Genomic DNA, 21,516 nt, shown 5'->3' on the forward strand with positions numbered 1-21,516 from the left:
GGTGAGGTAAGAGGACAGAGTGGCTAAAGCTTGCTTCCTCCCATCTGGTAGCTGAATCAGAGAGCTGCAAGCTGCAACAGAATTCCCAGGAAACCTCAGGCTTCAATTCCAAACTCCCTCCATGACTGCAGGCCCAGTGGGCACAGCCCTGCTGGTCTCGGCACACTGTTACCAGTACGATTCTCTTCGTTCTTAATGCTGCCACTCCACTGAAGAATTCTGGGGTCCTGGGTCTTGGAGAAATCTGTCTGTAGACTAGCAGCTAGCCTTGTGTACACTACCCCCTCTCATGTATCCATTCTTCCAGAAGCTCAGGGAGGCCTCACTTTTATTCCTGAGTGCAGCTCAGAGTTCCTGAAGGCCACCTGCCTTTGTCCCCACTGCTGCCATGCCCAGCCCTGACCCCCAGTGCAACACGTTAAGAACGTATTATTCTGTTCTCAGATTCTGATATGAGAGCAAGCAGGAGAGCAGGTTACAGAAATTGCCTCCCAAGAAATGGAGCAGTGAGGGGGACACAGACACATCTGCGGGACCAGACCGGTGTGGCCCTGTCAAGGAGTATTTGAAATTCAGGTTATCTTTTTGCCCTGTACCAAGTCATAAGAGCAGTGCTCATGGGGGTGCAGAGGTCTAGATAGTGGCCATGCGGGGGAGCTGGGTGAGCAGTTACTTCCCCAGGCACGTTCTCGAGAAGTGGCACTTCTAGAAGGAATGAGTTAAGACAATGGTAAAAAGACACTGGAGGAGGCAGTGTGGGAACTAGACTCAGAGACACCCATCAGACTTCGGCTCCCTCACCAACAGGCAGCATGGCCCCAGCACTGAGTGCACCAGCTCTCTGCTCCTCCGCCCAGGAAAGGTCCCTGGGACTCGTCTTAAGGGCCTTTGCTCCCTCTCTCCACAGCCACCTACCTCGCTATGTGCGGGGTTGAGCTCGGCTCCCCTCCCTGTCGTGCTGGGTCCCGGGCTCCAGATGAGCGATGCTTGGTTCCCTTCCCTCCGTACCCCTCTCGGAAGTGCTTAGTCACTGATCTGGCCCCGGCCACGTGGCTGCCGCTTTCCCGCTGTGGGTCTGCTCTGCTAACTGGGAGAGCTATTTTCCAGCACGGGTCGTGATGGCAGGAACTTGAAATGACTTGCTAGACAGGCAGTGCTGGCGGAGCTGGGGCCACGCGCCAAAGGAAAGAGCAGACGGCCAATCACTGGGGAGCACATTTCTCAATCTGTAGCCTGAGACTAAACCTTCCTGTTGGCAAGGGGGAGCTCCCTCAGGCCTTGGCTGCCGGCTTCACACGGGGAGGGGTGCTGTGACTTCAGGGTGGCTCCACAGGCCGCGTGGGGCTCGGAAAGGGAACTGTGAACCACTGTTTTCTAGGGGACAGAAGGTTAACCCTAGAGAGAGGAGACAAAACCCTGGAGAGAGCAGAGTTGGGAAGAGATGGAGGAGTCCCGTGCTGGCAGGCGTAAGGGCCGGCCCTGGGCCCTGGCTGGCGCGGCGACCAGCCCTGTGGCCCGTTCCTAGCCCAGGCCCCATCCCAGCTCCTACCTGGTAGGTACCTGTCGCGGCTGTGGCCGTACTCGGTGGTGGTGAGTGGCAAGTGGGTCTGTGTAAAGGGCTGGTTGCCAAACAGATTGTCACTGCGAAGGTTGTGGCAGAGTTTCTCCAGGAAGCGCAGGACGTAGGTGATGCTGTTGACTGCTGGGAGGTTGAGAGTGTGCTGTTCACGGTCAAACACGGCTGTGGAATTAAGGAAACAGGGCTGAGCACGTCAGCCTGGCAGTGCAGGGCAGCGCAGGGCAGGAGGAGCCCAGCCCACCATTTGCCTCTGGCTTACCTTGTTACACAAAGCAATCAGTACCCAGGTTGTCCCTCCCTCCCTTCCCCTCCCTCCCTCAAGGGTTTGATTTTTGCCTCCAATTCCAAAGGGCTTGCTGTAATGGGAGTGGCCAGGCCAGGTCTGTTGCACTGGGGCTCTGAAGTGATTTTACTCAACTTGTGAAAACAACTGTGAACATAACTCTATCTGCTCCATCAGTTGGCAGGGCCTCCTCCAGGAAATCTGCTCATTTCGGGTTTTCTTTCCATTAAGAACTGCCCAGGAACAGAGAAGCTAGGCAGACGAGCAGAATACAGCGTTGCCAGCAATGGTTTAGGTGCACGATCTGATCTTTAGGAGGGCACTAGAGTTTCAGCAACATTTGGAACCGTTCCACGCTTGGTTTTATTTTACTCCTTATCTATTTCTATTCAAGAAGTATCTGCATAATCCTTACAAAGCAGAAGGCCTTTGCATTTGTCTCTGAGGGCAGCAAGGAAATGGGGAGATAGGCCATTCCCAGGAACCAGTTTTGGGGCAGAAGAACCCTAGAGAAGGTGTGGGTATAACAGCAACTCCACAGAGGCAGCAGAGGAGGCCGGGTCCCTGCAGACTACCGCACAGAAGCCTTGGCCTCACAAGGAAAGGCAGGCTTGATTTCCCAGCAGTCCTCAGCCTTCTAGCAAAATGCCTTCCATGCCTGCCCGCATCCTCCACACAGCCAACTGCTCCCTTGCCTGCGTTCCCACACCACCTGTACACATTTCTCACACATCAGAACACCTCTCACCTGTCATCTCTCCTCCCCCTCCCCTGGCCAGGGCCTGGCAACGGCCTCTGGCATATAATAAAGGCTCACTGAAGGTGTGCTAACAAAATACAGTTATTTATGGGGTCTTCTACAAGAATGCAGGGACTCCTGGGGTCTTCTATGTCAGTGGGGCTCCTGAGGCCGGATGCTACACCTCGTTAGCGGGGAGGGGTGGGAGACCAAGCAGTGTCCTGCACTTGAGACTGAAGGGCTGCAGGTCAAGTCTTCATAGGTTTGGCGGGTAAGGAGTGGGGTTCTGGACTTGGCAACATTGAAACAGAACCAGGACACGGCAGGAAAAGTGGATATTCTCAGTGGAAACAAAAAACACAGTGCAGTTGAATCAGACAGAGCAGGAGAGACAGAGGGAATGGTGTTTCCCACTCTGCCCTGGGATTCAACTTCCTTGTAACAAGGCTGGCGTAGGACAGGACGGCTAAAGAGTCCAAGAACATAAGAGTCCTGTGGTCCCCGGAGGCCAGGTGGGAGGCTGTGGCAGTCTGGAGAAGCTCCTGTTGCCACAGTGCAGCCCCTCTGGATTCTTCTGGAATGCCTTTACAGCAATACACATCTACTTCCGGTATGCAGAGGCCGAGCCGGGAGACAGGACAGGAGGTATTCTACTTGGCACAGGCGTGCATAAGGCTCAGAGGGGTTCTGGGAGTCGAAAAGGAGGACTCTTGGAGGAATGGAATCCCTTCCCATGTCTCCAGAGCCTACAGGCATGAAGTAGGAACGAGGAGGCCTTGCCAGAAATCTCCCCCTGGAGAAGGCCTGCCCCCCTTGGCCAGGTGGCCGCACCAGCCCCAGGGGGCTTACCTGAGATTACTTCGCCACCGTGGCCCTGTTTGAGGAAGCTGAAGACGGTTTTCTGGTGGTACGCACAGTCGATGCAAGCCTGGACGGCCTGCTGCAGCACCACGGAGGCGCGGGCCGGCCCAAAATGGTCGGGGAGCAGCTGGACCTTCTTCTTATCTAAGTGGGGGCCGGGGCTGCCATTCTTGTTCAAGTAAATACAAACTGCAGGAGACAAAGAGTCAAAGCTGCTTAGAAAGCGCCCAGGGTACAGAAGTGACGTAACAGTGCTCTCTTCTGTCTCGCACACTCTGGGCTCTGGTCCCTAGCAGGATTCCCAGCTGCCAGGCTGGTGAAACACTGCGGGGAGGGGGGGCAGAGGGTGGCTGTGTCCAGCTGCAACCAGCCCAAGTTGCATGACCACAGGCTCTGGGAACACAGCCTGCTGGAAGGACAGCCCAGACCAAAAGCCAAGGCACAGAACTTGTACTTTGTCTTCCTTGCGCTGAACAGGGCATCTAAACAATTCCCCGGATGTATGTCCTTTCATTTTCAGGACTCAGTCACCTCACACATTCCTTGGATCTCTCATGCTGTGTAAGGAGAGGTCGGGTCCCCGGCACTGTCAGCCAGAGCGTGCTGGTGTGTCTTTGGCCTTGCACTTAGAATGGTCACACCACAGGTCACCTGCCTTGGTTTCTGTTCTGGGCCTTGGAGTTGCTTTGTTCTCTTCTTTATTAACACTCAAGCCCAAAGAATGTAGTAAAACAGACCAATACGGCAATGAAGAAAAGCACAGAAAGAGCCTAGGGGCCCAGTTAGACAGCGTCGTTTGCTTTAGTAGTTCCTCCAGTCACGCCAGCTGGGCGCTCTCCTACTGCAGCCCTCTTCCTGGCACGGGGCTAGGTAGGGAGCAGAGGGGGCTCAGGAGTGAGAGGCGGTCTGCCACAGAGCTGCTGCTTTGTTCTCTGGAGAGGACCCACGGCAGCCTGGTCAGCCATGACCTTCTCTCTTCTGATGGGCCTTCCAGGCCCCACTCGAGCAGGGCACTCTGCTTTCTCACACTGCCATGGATCACTAACTGAAAGAGGAACAGGTGGGCAAAAGGTCTTTCTTGCTATTAAAGGTGAAAGAGTTAAGAGTGGAAGCTGCGTTGGCTGGGGACGGACGGCCGTCCTCGTCCGTGGGGCCACGGCTTTAGCCTCTGTAAAGTGAGGGCGCTGAGCCACATGCTGTCTGAGGACTCCTCACCTCTTTCGAAGGGAAAGCAAGATGGAGAGAAGGAAATGAAAAATAGTAAGAGAAAGGCAGGGTGTGGAAGGTGAGAAAGGGAAAGAGTAGAGGGTAAGCAAGATGAACTGAAATATGCCTTCAACTCCGTTTTCTCCTAAAACTCTCCAAAATGAGCCAGACAATAAAGGAGTCAGCTTAAAATTTTGGAAGCTAGAGAGCAGATAAGCAAAGTAGCAATTGGCCAAGCAGACCCAAGAAAGCCAAATCCTTAACTAAGAATGGGCAAAGATGAGAAACCAGCTGTGTCATCTTCTAATTCACAAAAGGCCCAAGAATGGGCATTTGTCCCTGGAGGTGGGTGTGAAGGCAGATCTAATGAAAGAAGGACTGGGTGACCTCTGTTAAGTAATAGCTAGGACTTGCATGTCATGACATGACTCCTTCACTGAAAACAGAACAAGTAAAAATGTAGGAACTCCCAAAGAGCCAAGAAGAGTAGTGAAAATAAACGAAGACCTAGATCTACGAAAAGAATGTTCGTAGCCATAAGAATGTTCATAGCAGCTTAAGTCGTAACAGCCTAAAACTAGAATCACCCCAAATGTCCATCAACAAGAGGACACATATACAAATTATGGCATATTCATTTATGGAAATAGCAGAGCGGTACTAAAGAGTGAACTATTGATAGCGTGCTTCTCAAAACGTTAATTTTAGTGGAAGAAACCAGATACAAAAGGTACATATAGTATAATTCCATTCATATATTAAGTTCAAGAATAGGAAAATCCAATCTCCAGGGATAGAAATCAGAATAAAGTTAGGAAAGAAGACTGACCATAAGGAGGCATGATGTAACTTCTGGGGTGGGGGGTAGAAATGACTTTTATCTTGACTGGGGTTGTGTTTACATGGTGCTTACACAGATTAAAACTCATCTAATTATACATTAAGATATGTACATTTCACTGCATGTAAATTTTACTTAATTAAAACACATGAAAGGGAAAAATTAAAAGCAGTCCAGTGATGACTATAAAAAAGAAATTCTACATGGATTAAAGGGTGAAATATAAAAGGCAATCTATAAAACCTTTATTTTCTTTAAAGACTTATTTGAGAGAGACAGGGTGAGAGTGAGCAAGCATGAGTGGGGGGAAGGGGCAGAGGGAGAGAGAATCTCCAGCAGACTCCCCACTGGGCAGGGAGCCCGACTTTTGTGGGGCTCAATCCCATGACTCCAAGATCATGACCTGAGCTGAAGGCAGACGCTTTACTGACTGAGCCACCCAGACACCCCTGAACTATAAAACCTTTAGAAGACCGTGGCAGTTTAAAAATGTGGCTCCCTCCACCACCACCAACAACAACAATTAAATAAATTAATAAATAAAGACATGGCTCCCAAACCTTTGACAACTCTTTCATCAAACTCTGTGGCACTTGACCAACAGACTATGTAGAAATGACACTGTGCCAGTTTCTGGGCCCAGGTTTAACTAAGAAGCTGACAGTTTCCATGTCCTCTTTCTTTAGACATCCACTCTCAGAACCCAACTACCATGTGTGAAGAGGCAAAGCCACCCTGTGGAGAGGCCTATGTGGAGAGAAATCAACAGCCAAAACCCACTTGTCAGCCACACAGTGTAAGGGGGTCCTCCAATCCTAGTCAAGCCATCTCAGTTGACACGGCATGGAAAAGATACAAGTGACTGCCACCTAGCCCACACTGTTGTTTTAAGCCATGAAGTTTGGTGGTGGTTTGCCATGGAGCAAAAGATTACTGGAAAGGGTTGTGATACCAGAAAAAGGGTGCCGCATTAACAAAAGCCCAACATACATGGCACTGGCTTTGGGACTGGGGAAGCAGAAAGAAGCAATAAAGGCCCCAGAAAGGGTATGAGTGAAAGCATAAAGGGGCTTGAAGAGAAGCCTATAAAGGGTTGGGGGTCAAAGGATTCTTTTCCTTTTGTACCATCTCTATCCCCATTAGTCTACCCTGACAATGCTTCCACCAGAATGATTCTCTTAGAAATGTGAGAATGGACGCCTACAGGTTTTGGGGAGGCTGCCAGTGAGAGCTTAAGGCAAGTGGGAAAACCTTATTGGAAGATGGAGGACGGGAGACACTTGCTAGGTAGTGAGTTAGAGTCTGACAACACTGTCACCTTCAGTAACCTGGAACCAGGAAGTAAATGCAGCTGGAGGACTCAGAAAAAAAGCTAGAGATTTCCAGACAAAGTAATGAAAGTGCCAGGTGGCTTCTGACTGCCTATGATAAAAAATGCAAAATGAGAGAGATAAGCTTAAAAAAAAAAAAAAAACATTAAAAATAAAAAAGCCCAGGATTCAAGAGTCCACATGTGCTTCTCATTTCCAGTCCTTCCAGAAGACAAACAGTTCTAAATTAAGAAAGGGTCAAATCCAGAATGGGGCAATAAAATATTTAAAGGGGCCAGAATGATTAAGACTATGCTTCATACTCTTTCTGACCAAAAGGCCCTTTAAGAATCTTAAGGGCCAGTTTTGCAGATTCTTTCCCTTAAACGGTAAGTTTAAGAATCTCAAGTGCATTGTCTCATAGCAGCCATATAGGAAGCCTGAAGTAGAGAAGGGCTTATCTTCAAAAGATCTGAGGTGTGTCTAATGAAGGAAATCTCAAATCTCAACAATATTCATAGAAAACCCCTCAAGTTTCTAAGAGAATCATTCTGGTGGAAGCACTGCCAGCTCAGACTAAAAGGGACAGAAATGGCACAAAATGAAAAGAGTCCTTTAAGACCCAAACCTTTCAAAGATGGGATGAAGACCAAGAAAGCAATCTCAGTTTTCCTATAGAAAAGGAAGGATGACTCAGAAGACAAAACTAAGACCCATGGAAAACCACCCCAGGAAAGCAATACTGGATCTAGTTAAGAAACTGGCAACATGTGCCCAGTTGGATTTCAAAATTTCTATAGACCAGCGACTGCTCCCTCTTAAACGAGTGTTTATCTATAAGTTATCTGATGCCTGTCCCACCATTGTATGCTGGGTATGTGGGAAGTAGACAATGTTGTTTGTTAGTTCACAGACCTTCAGATTGAGAAGAATTATACTCAAGGAGCTATTACACTCGAGAATCTGCACCCGAGAGGTTTCATTTGCTCCTGGATCTGATTTAGATAATGCAATCCTAGGATCAAGAGTTATAAGGGGATGGAACTTTAATGAAGAATCTTGCAAGAAGAGTAAATTTCCCAAGTAGGAAAAATGTAATAATTTATGTTCAGGGAGTAGAGTGAAGTGGTTTTAAAATGTTCCATAATTCTTTGACCCTCTTCTCATAGAGGAGTAGGGTCTGTTTTCTTGAATCTGAGCTCTGTGACTGCTTAGTCAGTAGAATATGGTGAAAATGATGCTATGCTAATTTTGGGGCTTAAGTTTTATGAAAATGGAAGTTTCCACTTCCTGTCTCTTGGGACACTTGCTCTTGGAATGCAGCAACCATGGTGTGAGGAAGCCCAAGCTACCCTTTGGAGAGGCCAACAGCCAGCACCAATTTTGCTACCATGTGAGTGAATCCTGGAATTGGATCCTCCAGCCCCAACTGAGCCACCCCAAATGATGCCATGTGGAAGAGAGATGAGCTGTCTTAATGTTAAAATTAACAGTTGAAAATATTGGTATTGCCCTTTTCTGGCATATAAAAGGTTATATACCTTTTTTTAATAGTTCATGCTTTTGTCTTGTTTTAAAAATTCTTCCTAATCTTAAGATTATAAAGATATTTATAACTGTCATGTTTCAGTTTTGTACTGCAGCCATGAAATCAAAGGTTGTAAACAAAACAAAACATCAGAGAAGGGTTCAGTATTTAAGGAACTTAGAAATATGGTCACTCCATCCTAATTACAAGTGAAAAGCTGAACAAACGGAAAGATTAACAATCCTTTTTAGATCCTTCAGAGAAGTGAGGTCACAGGGTAAAGTGCTGCCGCCCCCAAGTTTGGAGAGATAGGTGAATAATGAAAATCACATTTTACTAAGCAGAAACCCATAAGCTTAAATCTCCATAGTAACCAGTGCCAGGGTAGGAAAATCTAAACGGCAACTGATGAATCGCTGCAAGTTTAGTGTGGACAAGTCTGAGAGTTAGAGACTCCAGGGGGACCCTGTCGTGGAGGAGGGGAGTCCCACAGTTTTGTCAGTTACCTTCAGGACCTTAGCCTATGTTCTCATAGTGAATACTGGAGAAAAATCCCCTCATGCCTCCAGCAGCGAGTGCAGGAAAGGAACCATTTAAAAACACGCCAGAGTGTTCTACTCTTCTTAACAAAATCTGCCCTCAGGAAAAACTGTTTTTACCACAGCTATTTTACCAAATCCTGCCAGGATTTGATCAGAGCCTAATCTATCTGGGAGAAGAGAAATACCCAATTCCAGACCCCTCCAGCCATCCTGTCCCACCTAAGGGCAGGGAGGATAAGAAATACTGGTGAAGTTCACCATCTAGGGGTCCGAGCCCCCCACAAAAGACTGAGATTTAATCATAGGATTACAGAATATTTTTCCTCCCCCAGCACCTTACCATCACATTACTAAAGGCCTATTTATAACAACTCCGTTTACCTAGTACATCACATCTGGCTATCAAGAAGAAAATTACAAGGTATACCAAAAGGCAAAAACTGCAGTTTTAAGAGACAGAGCACAAGACTAAAGCATACACAAAAGAAACTAGCCTCAGACTGGAAAGTGTAAGAACTTAGATTCAGACATGGCAGAGATGTTGGAATTATTAGACTGGGAGTTTAGAACTATGATTAATATGCTAAGAGCTCTAAAGGTAAAGTAGATAGCATGCAAAACAGATGTGCAATGTAAGCAGACAGATGGAAATTCTAAGAGAATAAAAAAGAAATGCTCGAGATCAAAAACACTGTAATAGAAACGAACACTTTTGATGGACTCATTAGTAGGCTCATTAGTGGACATGGCTGAGAAAAGAATCACTGACCTTGGTGATACATTAATAGAAATTTCTCAAATTGAAAAGCAAGGACAAACATGACTGAAACAAATGCCGAAAGACTATCTAGGAACTGTGGGAACCCTACACACAGTAGGACTACTGGGAGAAGAAAGCAAGGAACAAAAGAAATTTTTGAAGACACAATGACAGAGAATTTCCCCAAATTAATATCAGACACCAAACCACAGATCCCAGGAAGATCAGAAAACACCAAGAAACCCCCTACAACTACATAAAAATTATATTTATATAATTTTATATTATATAATTTAAATTATATTATTAAATTAAATTAAATTATATATAAATTATATATATAAATTATATAATTTAAATTATATTTATATAATTTTATATTACATAAAAATACAGAAAATCAAAAACAAAGAAAAAATCTAGAAAGAAATCAGAGGTGAAATCCCCCTTGCCTACATAGGAGCAACACTAAAAATTACATCTTTAGAAGCCACGTGAGCAGGAAGAGACTGGAGTGAAATACTTAAGATGTTGAAGGAAAATACCCACTAACCTAGAATTCTGTACCTTGCAAAAATTATCCTTCAAAACTGAAGGAGAAATAAAGACTTCCTCAGACAAAAAAAAAAAAAAAAAAGGAAAAAAGTTTGTTGCTAGTAGATTATGTTGCAAGCAAGGTTCAAGAAATTCCTTGGAGGGAAGGAAAATAATATAGATCAGAAACTAAAACCTACCTAAAGAAAGGAAGAGCACTAGAGAAGGAATAGATGAAAGCAAAATAGAAACTTAATTTTCTTATTCTTAACTGATCTAACAGATAACAGTTTTTTCAAAATAAAAATAATGGCAATGTATTTGATCGTGTATGCTTATGGATATATACACATGGTTATTTACACTTATGTGTAAATGAAATGAATGACGGCAATCATACGAGGGATGGAGAGGAGGAATTAGGATTACTTGTTATTTTATCTGTGAAGTGACACAGTGATTTTGAAAGCAGACTTGGGTTAGTCATAAATGTATACTATAAACTCTAAGGTAATCACTAAAAAATAAAAAAGTATAACATATGCTAAAAAAGGAGAAAAAACTGTAATCATAAAATACTCAATTAAAACCACCAAGGCAGAGAAAAAGTAGAAGACAAAAATAGGCACAAAGAATAAAGGCAACAAATAGAAGACTGAACAAATACGGTAGATATTTATCTAACTATATCAATAACCACTTTAAATATCAATGGTCTAAATATACCAATTAAAAGACAGATTTCTTGGGTACCTGGGTGGCTCAGTTAGTTATGTGTCTGCCTTCAGCTGGGGCCATGATCCTAAGGTCCTTGGATCAAGCCCTGCATCATTCTCCCTCTCCCTCTGCCTCTGTCCCCTAATCGATTTCTTGCTTGCTCTGCTCTCTTCCTCAAATCAACCAACCAATCAATAATCTTCAAAAAAAAATAAAAGAGATTCTGAAAGTGGATCAAAAAACAAGTTGCCTACATGTTGCCTACAAGAAACCCACTTTAAATATGAAGAGACATATAGATAAGAAGTAAAGGGGTAGAGAAAGTCACTGTAGATAAGGAGGGGCATTGCATAATGATATAGAGGTCATTTACCCAAGAAGACATATCAATTCTTACATATATGCACCTAACAACAGACCATCAAATATGAGAGGTAAAAATTAACAGAACTCCAAGAATAAACAGATGGATCCACTATTATAATTGGAGACTTCACCATCACTCTCTCAGAAATGGACAGATCCAGCAGGCAGAAAAATCAGTAAGGATGTAGTTGAATACAACAGTATCATCAATCAATTGGATATAATTGATAGCTACAGGTTACATCACTCAATAACAGAACATACAGTCTTCTCAAGCTCATATGAAACATTCATGAAGACAAACCATACACTGGGCTACAAAACATACCTTAACAAATTTATGGGCAATAGAAATCATACGGTGTTTGCCCTTAGTCCACAACAGAACTAAATAAAAAAATCAGTAACAGAAAGGTAGATGGAAAATCCCCCAATACTTGGAGGTTATACAACTTATTTATAAATAACACATGGGCCAAAGAACAAATATCCAGAGAAATTTAAATATATTTTGAACTAAATGAAAATAAAAATACAACTTATCAAAATTTCTGGGATACAGCAAAAGCCGTGGATAGAGGGAAGTATACAGCACTGAATGTAACATATTAGAAAAGAAGAAAGATCTGAAATCAATAATCTAAGCTTCTACTTTAGGAAAAAAGTGCCAATTAAATCTAAAGTAAGCATAAGAAAAGAAATAATAAAAATTAGAGCAGAAATCAATGACACTGAAAACAAGTAAAAAAATTATCAATGAAACCTAAATTTGGTTCTTTGAAACAATTAACATTAATAAACCTTTATACAGGCTAAATTTTTGAAAAAGATGACACAAATTACTAATACCAGAAATACCAGAAATAAAAGAGGGCATACCACTATGGATCCATGGTCATTAAAAGGATAACATAGGAAAACTATGAAGAATTCTAGGCCCACAGATTTGATAATCTAGATGAAATGGACCAATCCATGGAATCTACAATCTGTCAAAACATACAAGAAGAAAAATATAATCTGAATAGGCCTATATCTATTAAAGAAATTGAATCAATAATTCATAATCTTCCAAAAATAGTAAGCACCAGATTCAGATGAATTCACTGGTGAAGTCTGCTAAGCATTTAAGAAATAAATTTTTCCTGTGGGGCGCCTGGTGGCTTGTGGGTTAAGCCTCTGCCTTCGGCTCAGGTCATGATCTCAGGGTCCTGGGATCGAGTCCCGCATTAGGCTCTTTGCTCAGCAGGTAGCCAGCCCACCACTCTCTCTGCCTGCCTCTCTGCCTACTTGTGATCTCTGTCTGTCAAATAAATAAATAAAATCTTAAAAAAAAAAAGAAAGAAAGAAACTTTTCCCAATAAACTGTTTAGAAACTCTTTTAGAAAATAGAAGCAGAGGGGACGCCTGGGTGGCTCAGTGGGTTGGGCCACTGCCTTTGGCTCAGGTTATGATCCCAGAGTCCTGGGATCGAGCCCCACATTGGGCTCCTTGCTCGGCAGGGAACCTGCTTCTCTCTCTACCTCTGCCTTCCTCTCTGCCTGCTTGTGTGCTCTCTCTCTTTCTCCTTCTCTCTGACAAATAAATAAAATCTTTAAAAAAAAAAAAAAAAGAAAATAGAAGCAGAGAGAATACTTCTCAACTCATTCTAGGAGGCTGGCATTATCCTAATACCAAAACCAGACAAAAACATTACAAAGAAATTATAGACCAATCAATGTCTCTCATAAACATAGATGCAAAAATTCTCAACGAAATATTAGCAAATCAAATCCAACAATATATAAATAGAATTATACACTACAATCAAATGAGATTTATCCCAGGTATTCAAGGCTGGTTCAAAACATTTAAAAATCAATTAACACAATTTGTCACATGAGCAGGCTAAAGAAAAACTATGACATAATCATATTAACAAATGCAGAAAAAACATCTAACAAAATCCAAGACACATTCATGATAAAACTCTCAGCAAATGAGGAATAGGGGGGAACTTCCTCAGCTTGATAAATATCTAGAAAAAAAACTTCAGGTAACATCACACTTAATGGTAGGAAACTAGAAGCTTTCCCACTAAGATCAGCAGCAAAGTAAGCATGTTTCCTCTCACCACAACTTTTCCTTTTTTTTTTTAAGATTGATTTTATTTTATTTATTTATTTATTTATTTATTTATTTATTTATTTATGACAGAGAGAGTGAGCAGGGGTAGGGGAGTTGGGAGGAGAGAGAGAAAGAATCTCAAGCAGACTCCAGACTGAATGCGGAGCCTCATGCAGGGCTTGATCTCATGACCCTGAGTTCATGACCTGAGCTGAAACCAAGAGTTGGATGCTTAACTGACTGAGCCACCCAAGCATATCACCACAACTTTCCATCATTATACTAGAAGTCCTAATGTAATAAGATAAGAAAAGGAAATAAAACATATACAGATTGGGAAGGAAGAAATAAAACACTCTTTGTTCACAGATGACACAAATGTCTATGTAGAGAATGTGAAAAAATTGACAAAAAAAATTCCTGGAATTAATAAGCAATTACAATAAGGTTGCAAGATACAAGGTTAACATAGAAAAGTCAATTGCTTTCCTATATAACAGTAAGAAATGAGTGCAATTTTAAATTAAAAACACAATACTATTTACATTAGTACTTCCGAAGATGAAATACTTAGGTATAACTGTAACAAAATATGTACAGGACTTATATAAGGAGAACTACAAACACTGATGAATGAAATAATAAAAAAACCTCTTAACATACAGACTCTTAACTATAGAGAACAGACTGAGTTTGGTTCCAGAGGGGAGAGGGGTGGGGAGATGGGTTAAGTAAGTGATGGGGATTAAAGAGTACACTTATGATAAAATAAAATAAAACAAAATAAAAAGAAAGAGAAAACTTAATAAATAGAGAGACAGCTCATTCTCATGGACAGGAAGACTCAATATTGTCAAGATGTCAGTTTTTTCCAACTTGATCTACAGATTCAATTCCATTCCAATCTCCCAGCAGGTTATTTTGTGGCTACTGACAAACTGAGTCTAAAGTTTATATGGAGAGGCAAAAAACCCCACTCTGAATAGTCAACACAATATTGAAGGAGAACAGGAAGTTTGGAGGACCCAACCTCAAAGCTGCAGTAATCAAGAGAGTATGAAAGCAGACAAATCAATGGCACAGATAGAAAGTTGAGAAGCAGTCCCACATTGACATAGCTAACTGATCTCTGACAAAGGAACAAAGACAAAACAACAGAGAAAAACAGTCATTTCAAAAGTGGTGCTGATGGGGGCGCCTGGGTGGCTCAGTGGGTTAAGCCTCTGCCTTCGGCTCAGGTCATGATCTCAGGGTCCTGGGATCAAGTCCCGCATCGCTCTCTGCTTGGCAGGGAGCCTGCTTCCCTCCCTCTCTCTGCCTGCCTCTCTGTCTACTTGTGATCTCTCTCTGTCAAATAAATAAATAAAATCTTTAAAAAAAAAAAAAAAGTGGTGCTGAAACAACTGGACAGCCACATGCAAAAAAAAAAAAAGGGATCTAGACACAAATCTTACACCCTTCACAAAAATCAACTCAAAATAGTTCACAGACCTAAATGTAAAATTCAAAACTGTAAGACTCCTAGAAAATAAAATAGAGGAGAAAAACAAGATGACCTTAGGTTGGCAATAACTTTTCTTTATTTTTTTAATTTTTAAAGACTTTATTTATTTATTAGACAGAGAAGGAGAGAGCACAAGTAGGCAGAGCGGAAGGCAGATGGAAAGGTAGAAGTAGGCTCTCTGCTGAGCAGGGAGCCCAACATTGGGGCTCGATCCCAGGACCCTGGGATCATGACCTGAGCTGAAGGCAGCTGCTTAATTGACTGAGCAGCCACCCAGGAACCCCGGTAATGACTTTTTTAGATACAACACCAAAGGCACGATCTATAGAAGAAATAATCGATAAGCTGGACTTATGAAAGTTAAAATGTTCTGTTCTGTGAAAGACACAATCCATATAATGAGAAGAAAAGCTATAGAGTGGGAAGAAATATCTGCAAAAGGCACACATGATAAAGAACTATTTTCTAAAATATACAAAGAATTGAAAAAACTCAACAGTAAGAAAATGAACAACTTAGTTAAAAACTGGGCCAATTCTGTTAAATAGACACATTGCCAAGGAGGATACACAAATAGCACATAAGCACATGACAAGACGCTTTTTCCTGTATGTCATCAGGAATATGCAGATTAAAACAATGAAATACCACTACCCACCTATTAGAATGGCCAAAATCCAGAACACAAACACCATCAAATGCTGGTGAGGATGTGGAAAAAGTAACTCTCATTCATTGCTGGTGGGAGTGCAAAACGGTACAGCCACTTTAGAAGACAGTTTGAACTGTCAAAACCTAAACTGTCAAAACCTTAAAAACCTAAACACGCTCTTATCATACGATCCAGTGATCTCATTCCTTGGTATTTACCCAAAGGAATTTAAAATTTATGTTCACACAAAAACTACACATGGATGCTTATAGCCATTTAATTCATGATTACCCAAACTTGGAAGGAATCAAGATGTCCTTCAGTAGGTGAATAGATAAACTGTGGTATAGTCAGACAATGGTATATCATTCAGCCCTAAAAAGAAATGAGCATGAAAAAGACATGAAGAAAATTTAAATGCCTATCACTAAGTAAAAAGGCCAATGTGAAAAGGCTACACACCGCATGGTTTCAACTAAATGACATTCTGGAAAAGGCCAAATTGAAGAGATAGTAAAAAGATGAGTGGTTGCCATGAGTTGGGGTCAAAAACAGTTGAAGAGGAATTTTAGGGCAGCAATTTTTAGGGCAGTTAAACTATTTTGTATATCCTCTAATGGTGGATACATGTCACTGTACATTTGTGAAAACCCAGAGAATGTACAACCCCAAGAGAGAATCCTAATGTAAACTATGGACCTTGGGCATTAATGATGTTTCAATGGAGGTTCATTACTTGAAACAAACGTACTTCTTACTCTGGTGGGGGATGTTGATAATGGAGAAGCCCATGAATGTGTAGAGGCGGGGGTATATGGAAAATCTCTGGACCTTCTGCTCGATTTTGCTGTGAACCTAAAAAAACAGTCTAGTAAAAAAATTCAGAAAACAAAAAAGAGCACTTCATTACAGTCGCAAATATCCAAGAGTGGGGAAGTACAGAATAAGCCTTTCCTAAATGTATGTAAAATTCTTTAATGCTGATCATTTTGCAGGGCTGGTTTTCCACCAAACACCCTTTGGGAAATGCCACTGGAGTAATGAATAATGATACTTTAAAAGTAAGATGCTAGACATGAGAAGCTCAATACAAAGTCTGGAAGATAGACTTCAGGAAGTTTTGAAGAAAGTTGAAGAAAAAGTCAACAAGAATAGGGAGAAGAATAAAGAGGCTTAAGAATGTAACAGGATGGGGGCGCCTGGGTGGCTCAATGGGTTAAGCCTCTGCCTTCGGCTCAGGTCATGATCTCGAGGTCCTGGGATCGAATCCCTCATCGGGCTCTCTGCTCAGCGGTGAGCCTGCTTCCCTCCCTCTCTCTCTCTCTGCCTGCCTCTCTGCCTGCTTGTGATCTCTCTCTGTCATAAAAAAAATAAAATCTTAAAAAAATATATATAACAGGATGAGTTCAAGAGGTCCAGCATCTGAATAATGTGCACCAGAAGGAGTGCAGAGACACAAAGAAGTGGGAGAAAACCACTGATGAAAGAATTTTTAAAAATTTCAAGAAACTAAAGAATGGATGGGCACATACAGGGTCCTGCATGGCAGTGTCTCATCCTAGGTAAGACTGTAGAACAGTAGGGATGAAGAGAAGCTTCAAAGAAAACAAACAGGAGGCACCTGGGTGATCAGTCAGTTGAGCCTCTTCCCTGGGCTTGGGTCATGATCTCAGGGTCCTGGAATCAAGCCCCGTATGCGCTCTCTGCTTAGCGGGGAGTCTGCTTCTCCCTCTTCCTCTGCCCCCATTCCCATTCATGTTATCTCTCTCTCTCTCTCTCTCTCTCAAATAAATAAATAAAATCTTAAAAAAAAAACAGCACAAAAACCCAAACAGGTTTCATATAAAATTAAACATGAAATCTTAAGATTTACATGGGAAGACAAAGACTGGGAAGGAGCAAACTGGGAATAATACAAAAGGGAGGTGAAGAAGATGTCAAGGAACTCAGAAGGCTTCGGAAGACTTTTTGAGAGTTTGAAATGGATAGAATATATATTGTGCTTGAACACAGAGATGTACATAGTAGTAACAGAGCTTAAGTTGAATTATTAAGTACTAGCAAAATTAACACATAAAGAAATCAACAAGATTTACTCTGAAAACAAAATGTGCAACAAAGGAAAAGTAATCATAATACACTACTTGGCTCAACTGAAAATAGCATTCTATAAATTTCAATGACAAAATACTAAGTTTCACTCTAATCAAAATGATAATACCATGGTATTAAGATAGGGAAGTATATGTGGGTGGGTAAGGGACAAGGAGATTAATAAGAGTTAACTTCTAAAGTAGGCTGTCAGTTAAAAAATGCCTGAAGCATAAAAACAATACACATAAAATGTAAGCATAAAAACAATGTTTGGAGGTAAATAAGACAATCGGTTGAATTAAAAGTGATTGCAGGGGCACCTGGGTGGCTCGGTAGGTTAAAGCCTCTGCCTTCGGCTCAGGTCCTGATCTCAGGGTCCTGGGATCGAGCCCTGCATCGGGCTCTCTGCTCAGCGGGGAGCCTGCTTCCCTTCCTCTCTCTCTCTGCCTGCCTCTCTGCCTACTTGTGATCTCTGTCAAATAATTAAAGTCAGTCTTAAAAAAAAAAAGTGATTGCATGTGGTGCGAAGTAAATGACAGTGGAAAAGGGAGCCAGTTTGTTTTGTCTTTTGCATCATAATTCTTAAAAACCCATCGTTCCTTTAAATTATGAGGATATAGATAACTGATAAAAAATAAAATTAACTCTTAAAAAGTATTGTGCAGGTAAAAAAAATGCAAGGGAGGTATGAAGGACACAGTGTGGCACGCAGCTTTCAATCCATGATAGCTTTTACTGTTACCATTTGAAGGGTCTGTAAAAGGCAACTTCAACTAATCCTTCCATTGCATTAAGTGTGGAAACTGAGGCTCAGAAAGCAAAGTGAGATCAAGGTCACACAAAATGAGCCAAGGCCCAGGCAGAGGATGGCCACGCAATAAAAAGTCAATAAAACTGCCATAGTCTGGCCAGGAGCAGGAAACAGAGACACGAAGTAAGTTTCCACTTTTCCTAGGCTCTGAGATTCAGGCTGAGGGAGGCATACCAGCTCAGCGGCCGCCAGATGTAAACGGGACATACAACATTTAAATGGAATGGTGTGGCACAGTCATGACGCCCCCATTGCTGTGGGTCTTCCAGGTTCTGCTGAAAAGGCACACAGGCACCGTAGTAGTATCTAGAATGATGTGGGAGACCTGAGCAAATAGACAGGCATTTGGGGGGTATGCCATGAAGTGGGAAGACAGACAGAATATTCCTACCAAGGTGTGTATTTGTTTTTTTCTTCCTCATCCACAGAGCTTTGGGGCAAAGGCCACTGTTCATTAATCTAATGACACTCTGGGACTAGGCAAACCCCGGAATTGGCTGGAGCTAGATGTAGATGATGTACCTGGAGAAATCATGTAGTAGGACCCTTACTAGAGCTGACATAAATATCACAGGCAGGCTATATGTGGTCTTTCATAGGTTATGTGGTGAAGACACTAGAGTTGGCCTTCCCTTCAAGCTCTAGTGTTCTAGAATTTGGGTGGAAACATACTTAAGTCCTACGGAAAAGACTATGCTAACTTCCCCGGGGATCATACCCATACCTTCAACTTCTCTAAACAAGGTGGAAGACCTGCAGAGTAATCAGAGTAAGGTTTCACACATGTATCTCTACTTTTCAGATAAGAAATGAGCACTGTTCTTTCTAGTATTCCCCTGGGGAGACTGTGTATCTATTCCAGTGGTGTAGCTCTTTTTAAGTTATCTTCCCAGATGGCTGGTTTATGAAATGGAAGCAGACACGCATGGCCCCGGTTGACTACCTGCCCACCGCAGCCACCACATTGTACCTTGAATCACATGTTCATTGGTTGGTCTCCAAAATCAAGTTCACTCTCATATTAATAAGGTTTGCCACCACCGATGATGTTAAAAAAAAAAAAATCAGCCAGGGCTTTGTTTGGGATTTTATAGGTTAGTTTTTGCTCTCATCAATCTCCAGCCATAGAGGTCCTGAAAAGAAGGCGGCACTCACTGGGAACTAATGGTAACTCTGGATTTCAGTTTTGGTGGACGCTTCCTCCAGCTTTCAACAGATCTTGCTAAATTCCATTCTAAAATGTCAGCCAGCACTCTGCACCTTACTGTCCCATGACTTCTTCAGGAATGATTTTCTAGAAGTTGTGAATTTCTTGAAAAGTTTAACATTGAAGAGAAAAGATGAAAGAAATGGAATTCTTCTGATTTCAGCTGCTCGTGAGAGGACTGAATAGCGCCATGGTCAGTGCCTCTCCTGCTTCATCAGTTGCTGTGTGCAGGGCCAGTAGCCTTTAAGAGTTTTCTTCCTCATTTTCTTGGTCCCTTGAAAACAATGCACAGGGAGAAACCCAGAAGCCCTCGCCTGCTCTCGCTGGCCCTGTTCCGGTCACGTGCTGCTCGAGAGGTTTGAGGTTCACAGCGAGCACATGTGGAAGGTGCTCCTGTCTCACCTCCAGGCCTCCCTGGAGCACTTCATTCAGGAGTGGCTGAAGAAAGTCACCTTGCCTCAGGCATCACCCAGCCAGCACGGTACCAGCGGTTCCCTTGTACTGGTTACTCTTCACAGCCTAAGAGCGCTGGGCTCTCTCCTGGGACCAGAGGTGATGGTGGGAGGAGAAAGAACCAGCAGCTTCGAACGCACTGCCTCAAGTTCTACGGAAACTACAGACCCTTTCTCAGAAGGTGACTGATTATCTCGACTTGGTAAATTTCCCACGAATGGAATCTCATATGTAAAAGGGACCTCAGAAGACAGTGAAAACTTCCCATTAAGGTCTAAAAAGGCTGAAGAGTGACCTTACTAGCCAAAAGAGTCTCTAACCAAACCGTCAATGTACCTATTTGTCCTACAGAAGCCTGCGCTGCTGTCAAGTCCCTGCTCACTAACTGATGCTGAGGAAGAGATGTGGGATGACAGCCCGGCAGCTAAAATTCTGAGATAAACCCAGAGGTGGAACCACGGCTCTAAGACCTGTTACCTCAGGGGAGCAAAAGGCCATTCCTACTCTGCTTCCACTCACTGGAGAGTCCAAGCCTTTGAAATCAAGCCTATCTCTAAAGACCAGTCTTGTACAAAGTGGGGATGAGCCAGACCAAACCAAGCCACCAAAAGTGTCACAAGGAAGGAGGCTTAAGGTTCCATTAGAACTGGGTTTAGGAGAGTTTACCAGTTCAAGTAAAAAAGAAGTCATTACAAGATCCTAACTTGGACTGGCTTGTTGATATGATCTCAGAAATGAAGCCTGTAGCGACTATTTTTATTTTACCTGAACTGAGGGCAGAGATGATGGTTCCCAAGGATGATGTTTCACCACTGACGCAGTTTTCCTCAAAATCTGCTGCAGCAGAAACTACTGAGGGAGAGTCTGAAGGTTGGGAAGGGGAAGGGGGGCCAAGCTAGGAAGACAATGACTGGTGACAATGGGGGCAGTTACACTACAGGAAAAAGGACTCCTTTAAGGAAAAAAACCACATCAAATGAATACCTCAAAAGCTGGCTCTGCAGACAAAACCCCTAGAGCGTCCTGTTCTTGCCACAGCAGGAGCTCTTTTCCCAGTCTGCGCTAACTGAAGTGTGCGCCCTTGAGGGCCAGCCGGGAGCCCCAGGTAGTGAAGCGGCTCACAGCCCTGGTTTCTCCAACGAAGAGCTGTGTGCCTTTGACTAAGAGCTCTGTGAAATTCAAGTGGCTGTAGAAAGGCTGAATTCCCCTCCCAGGAAAGAAAGAAAAGAAACACAAAAAGCCAAGCTGATTAGCGTAATTTTGTGCCACTTCTTTAACAGTCAGAAGAGTAAGCTCTACTTTGAATTAGGACTTACAGAAAAAAGTCTAACTATAAAGTATCTCAATGATTTTAAATTGCTAAGGTCTTCCTGGGCAGCTTATTGGCTTACAGTTGTGCTGTCTGAGTGAGCAGCCCTGTGGG

The 21,516-nt window shown here is 43.0% G+C and overlaps 1 protein-coding gene and 1 pseudogene across 2 annotated transcripts in view; one reads left to right on the plus strand and one right to left on the minus strand.

Annotated features, from left to right (window-relative positions):
• LOC111142808 (Scm polycomb group protein homolog 1) overlaps positions 1–21,516 on the minus strand; it is a 186,161-nt gene that overhangs the window by 16,731 nt on the left and 147,914 nt on the right. For both annotated transcript variants that reach the window (XM_022496125.1, XM_022496126.1), the window contains 2 exons: positions 3,451–3,651; positions 1,550–1,741 (listed from right to left, as the gene is read on the minus strand). In XM_022496125.1, the coding sequence (XP_022351833.1) occupies positions 1,550–1,741; positions 3,451–3,651 (393 nt within the window). The remainder of the gene's footprint in view (positions 1–1,549; positions 1,742–3,450; positions 3,652–21,516) is intronic.
• Positions 4,938–21,010, plus strand: LOC111143614 (annotated as a pseudogene).

Source organism: Enhydra lutris, unplaced genomic scaffold (genome assembly GCF_002288905.1).
Source record: "Enhydra lutris kenyoni isolate GAN:26980312 unplaced genomic scaffold, ASM228890v2 scaffoldscaffold9, whole genome shotgun sequence".
Lineage (NCBI taxonomy): Eukaryota > Metazoa > Chordata > Mammalia > Carnivora > Mustelidae > Enhydra > Enhydra lutris.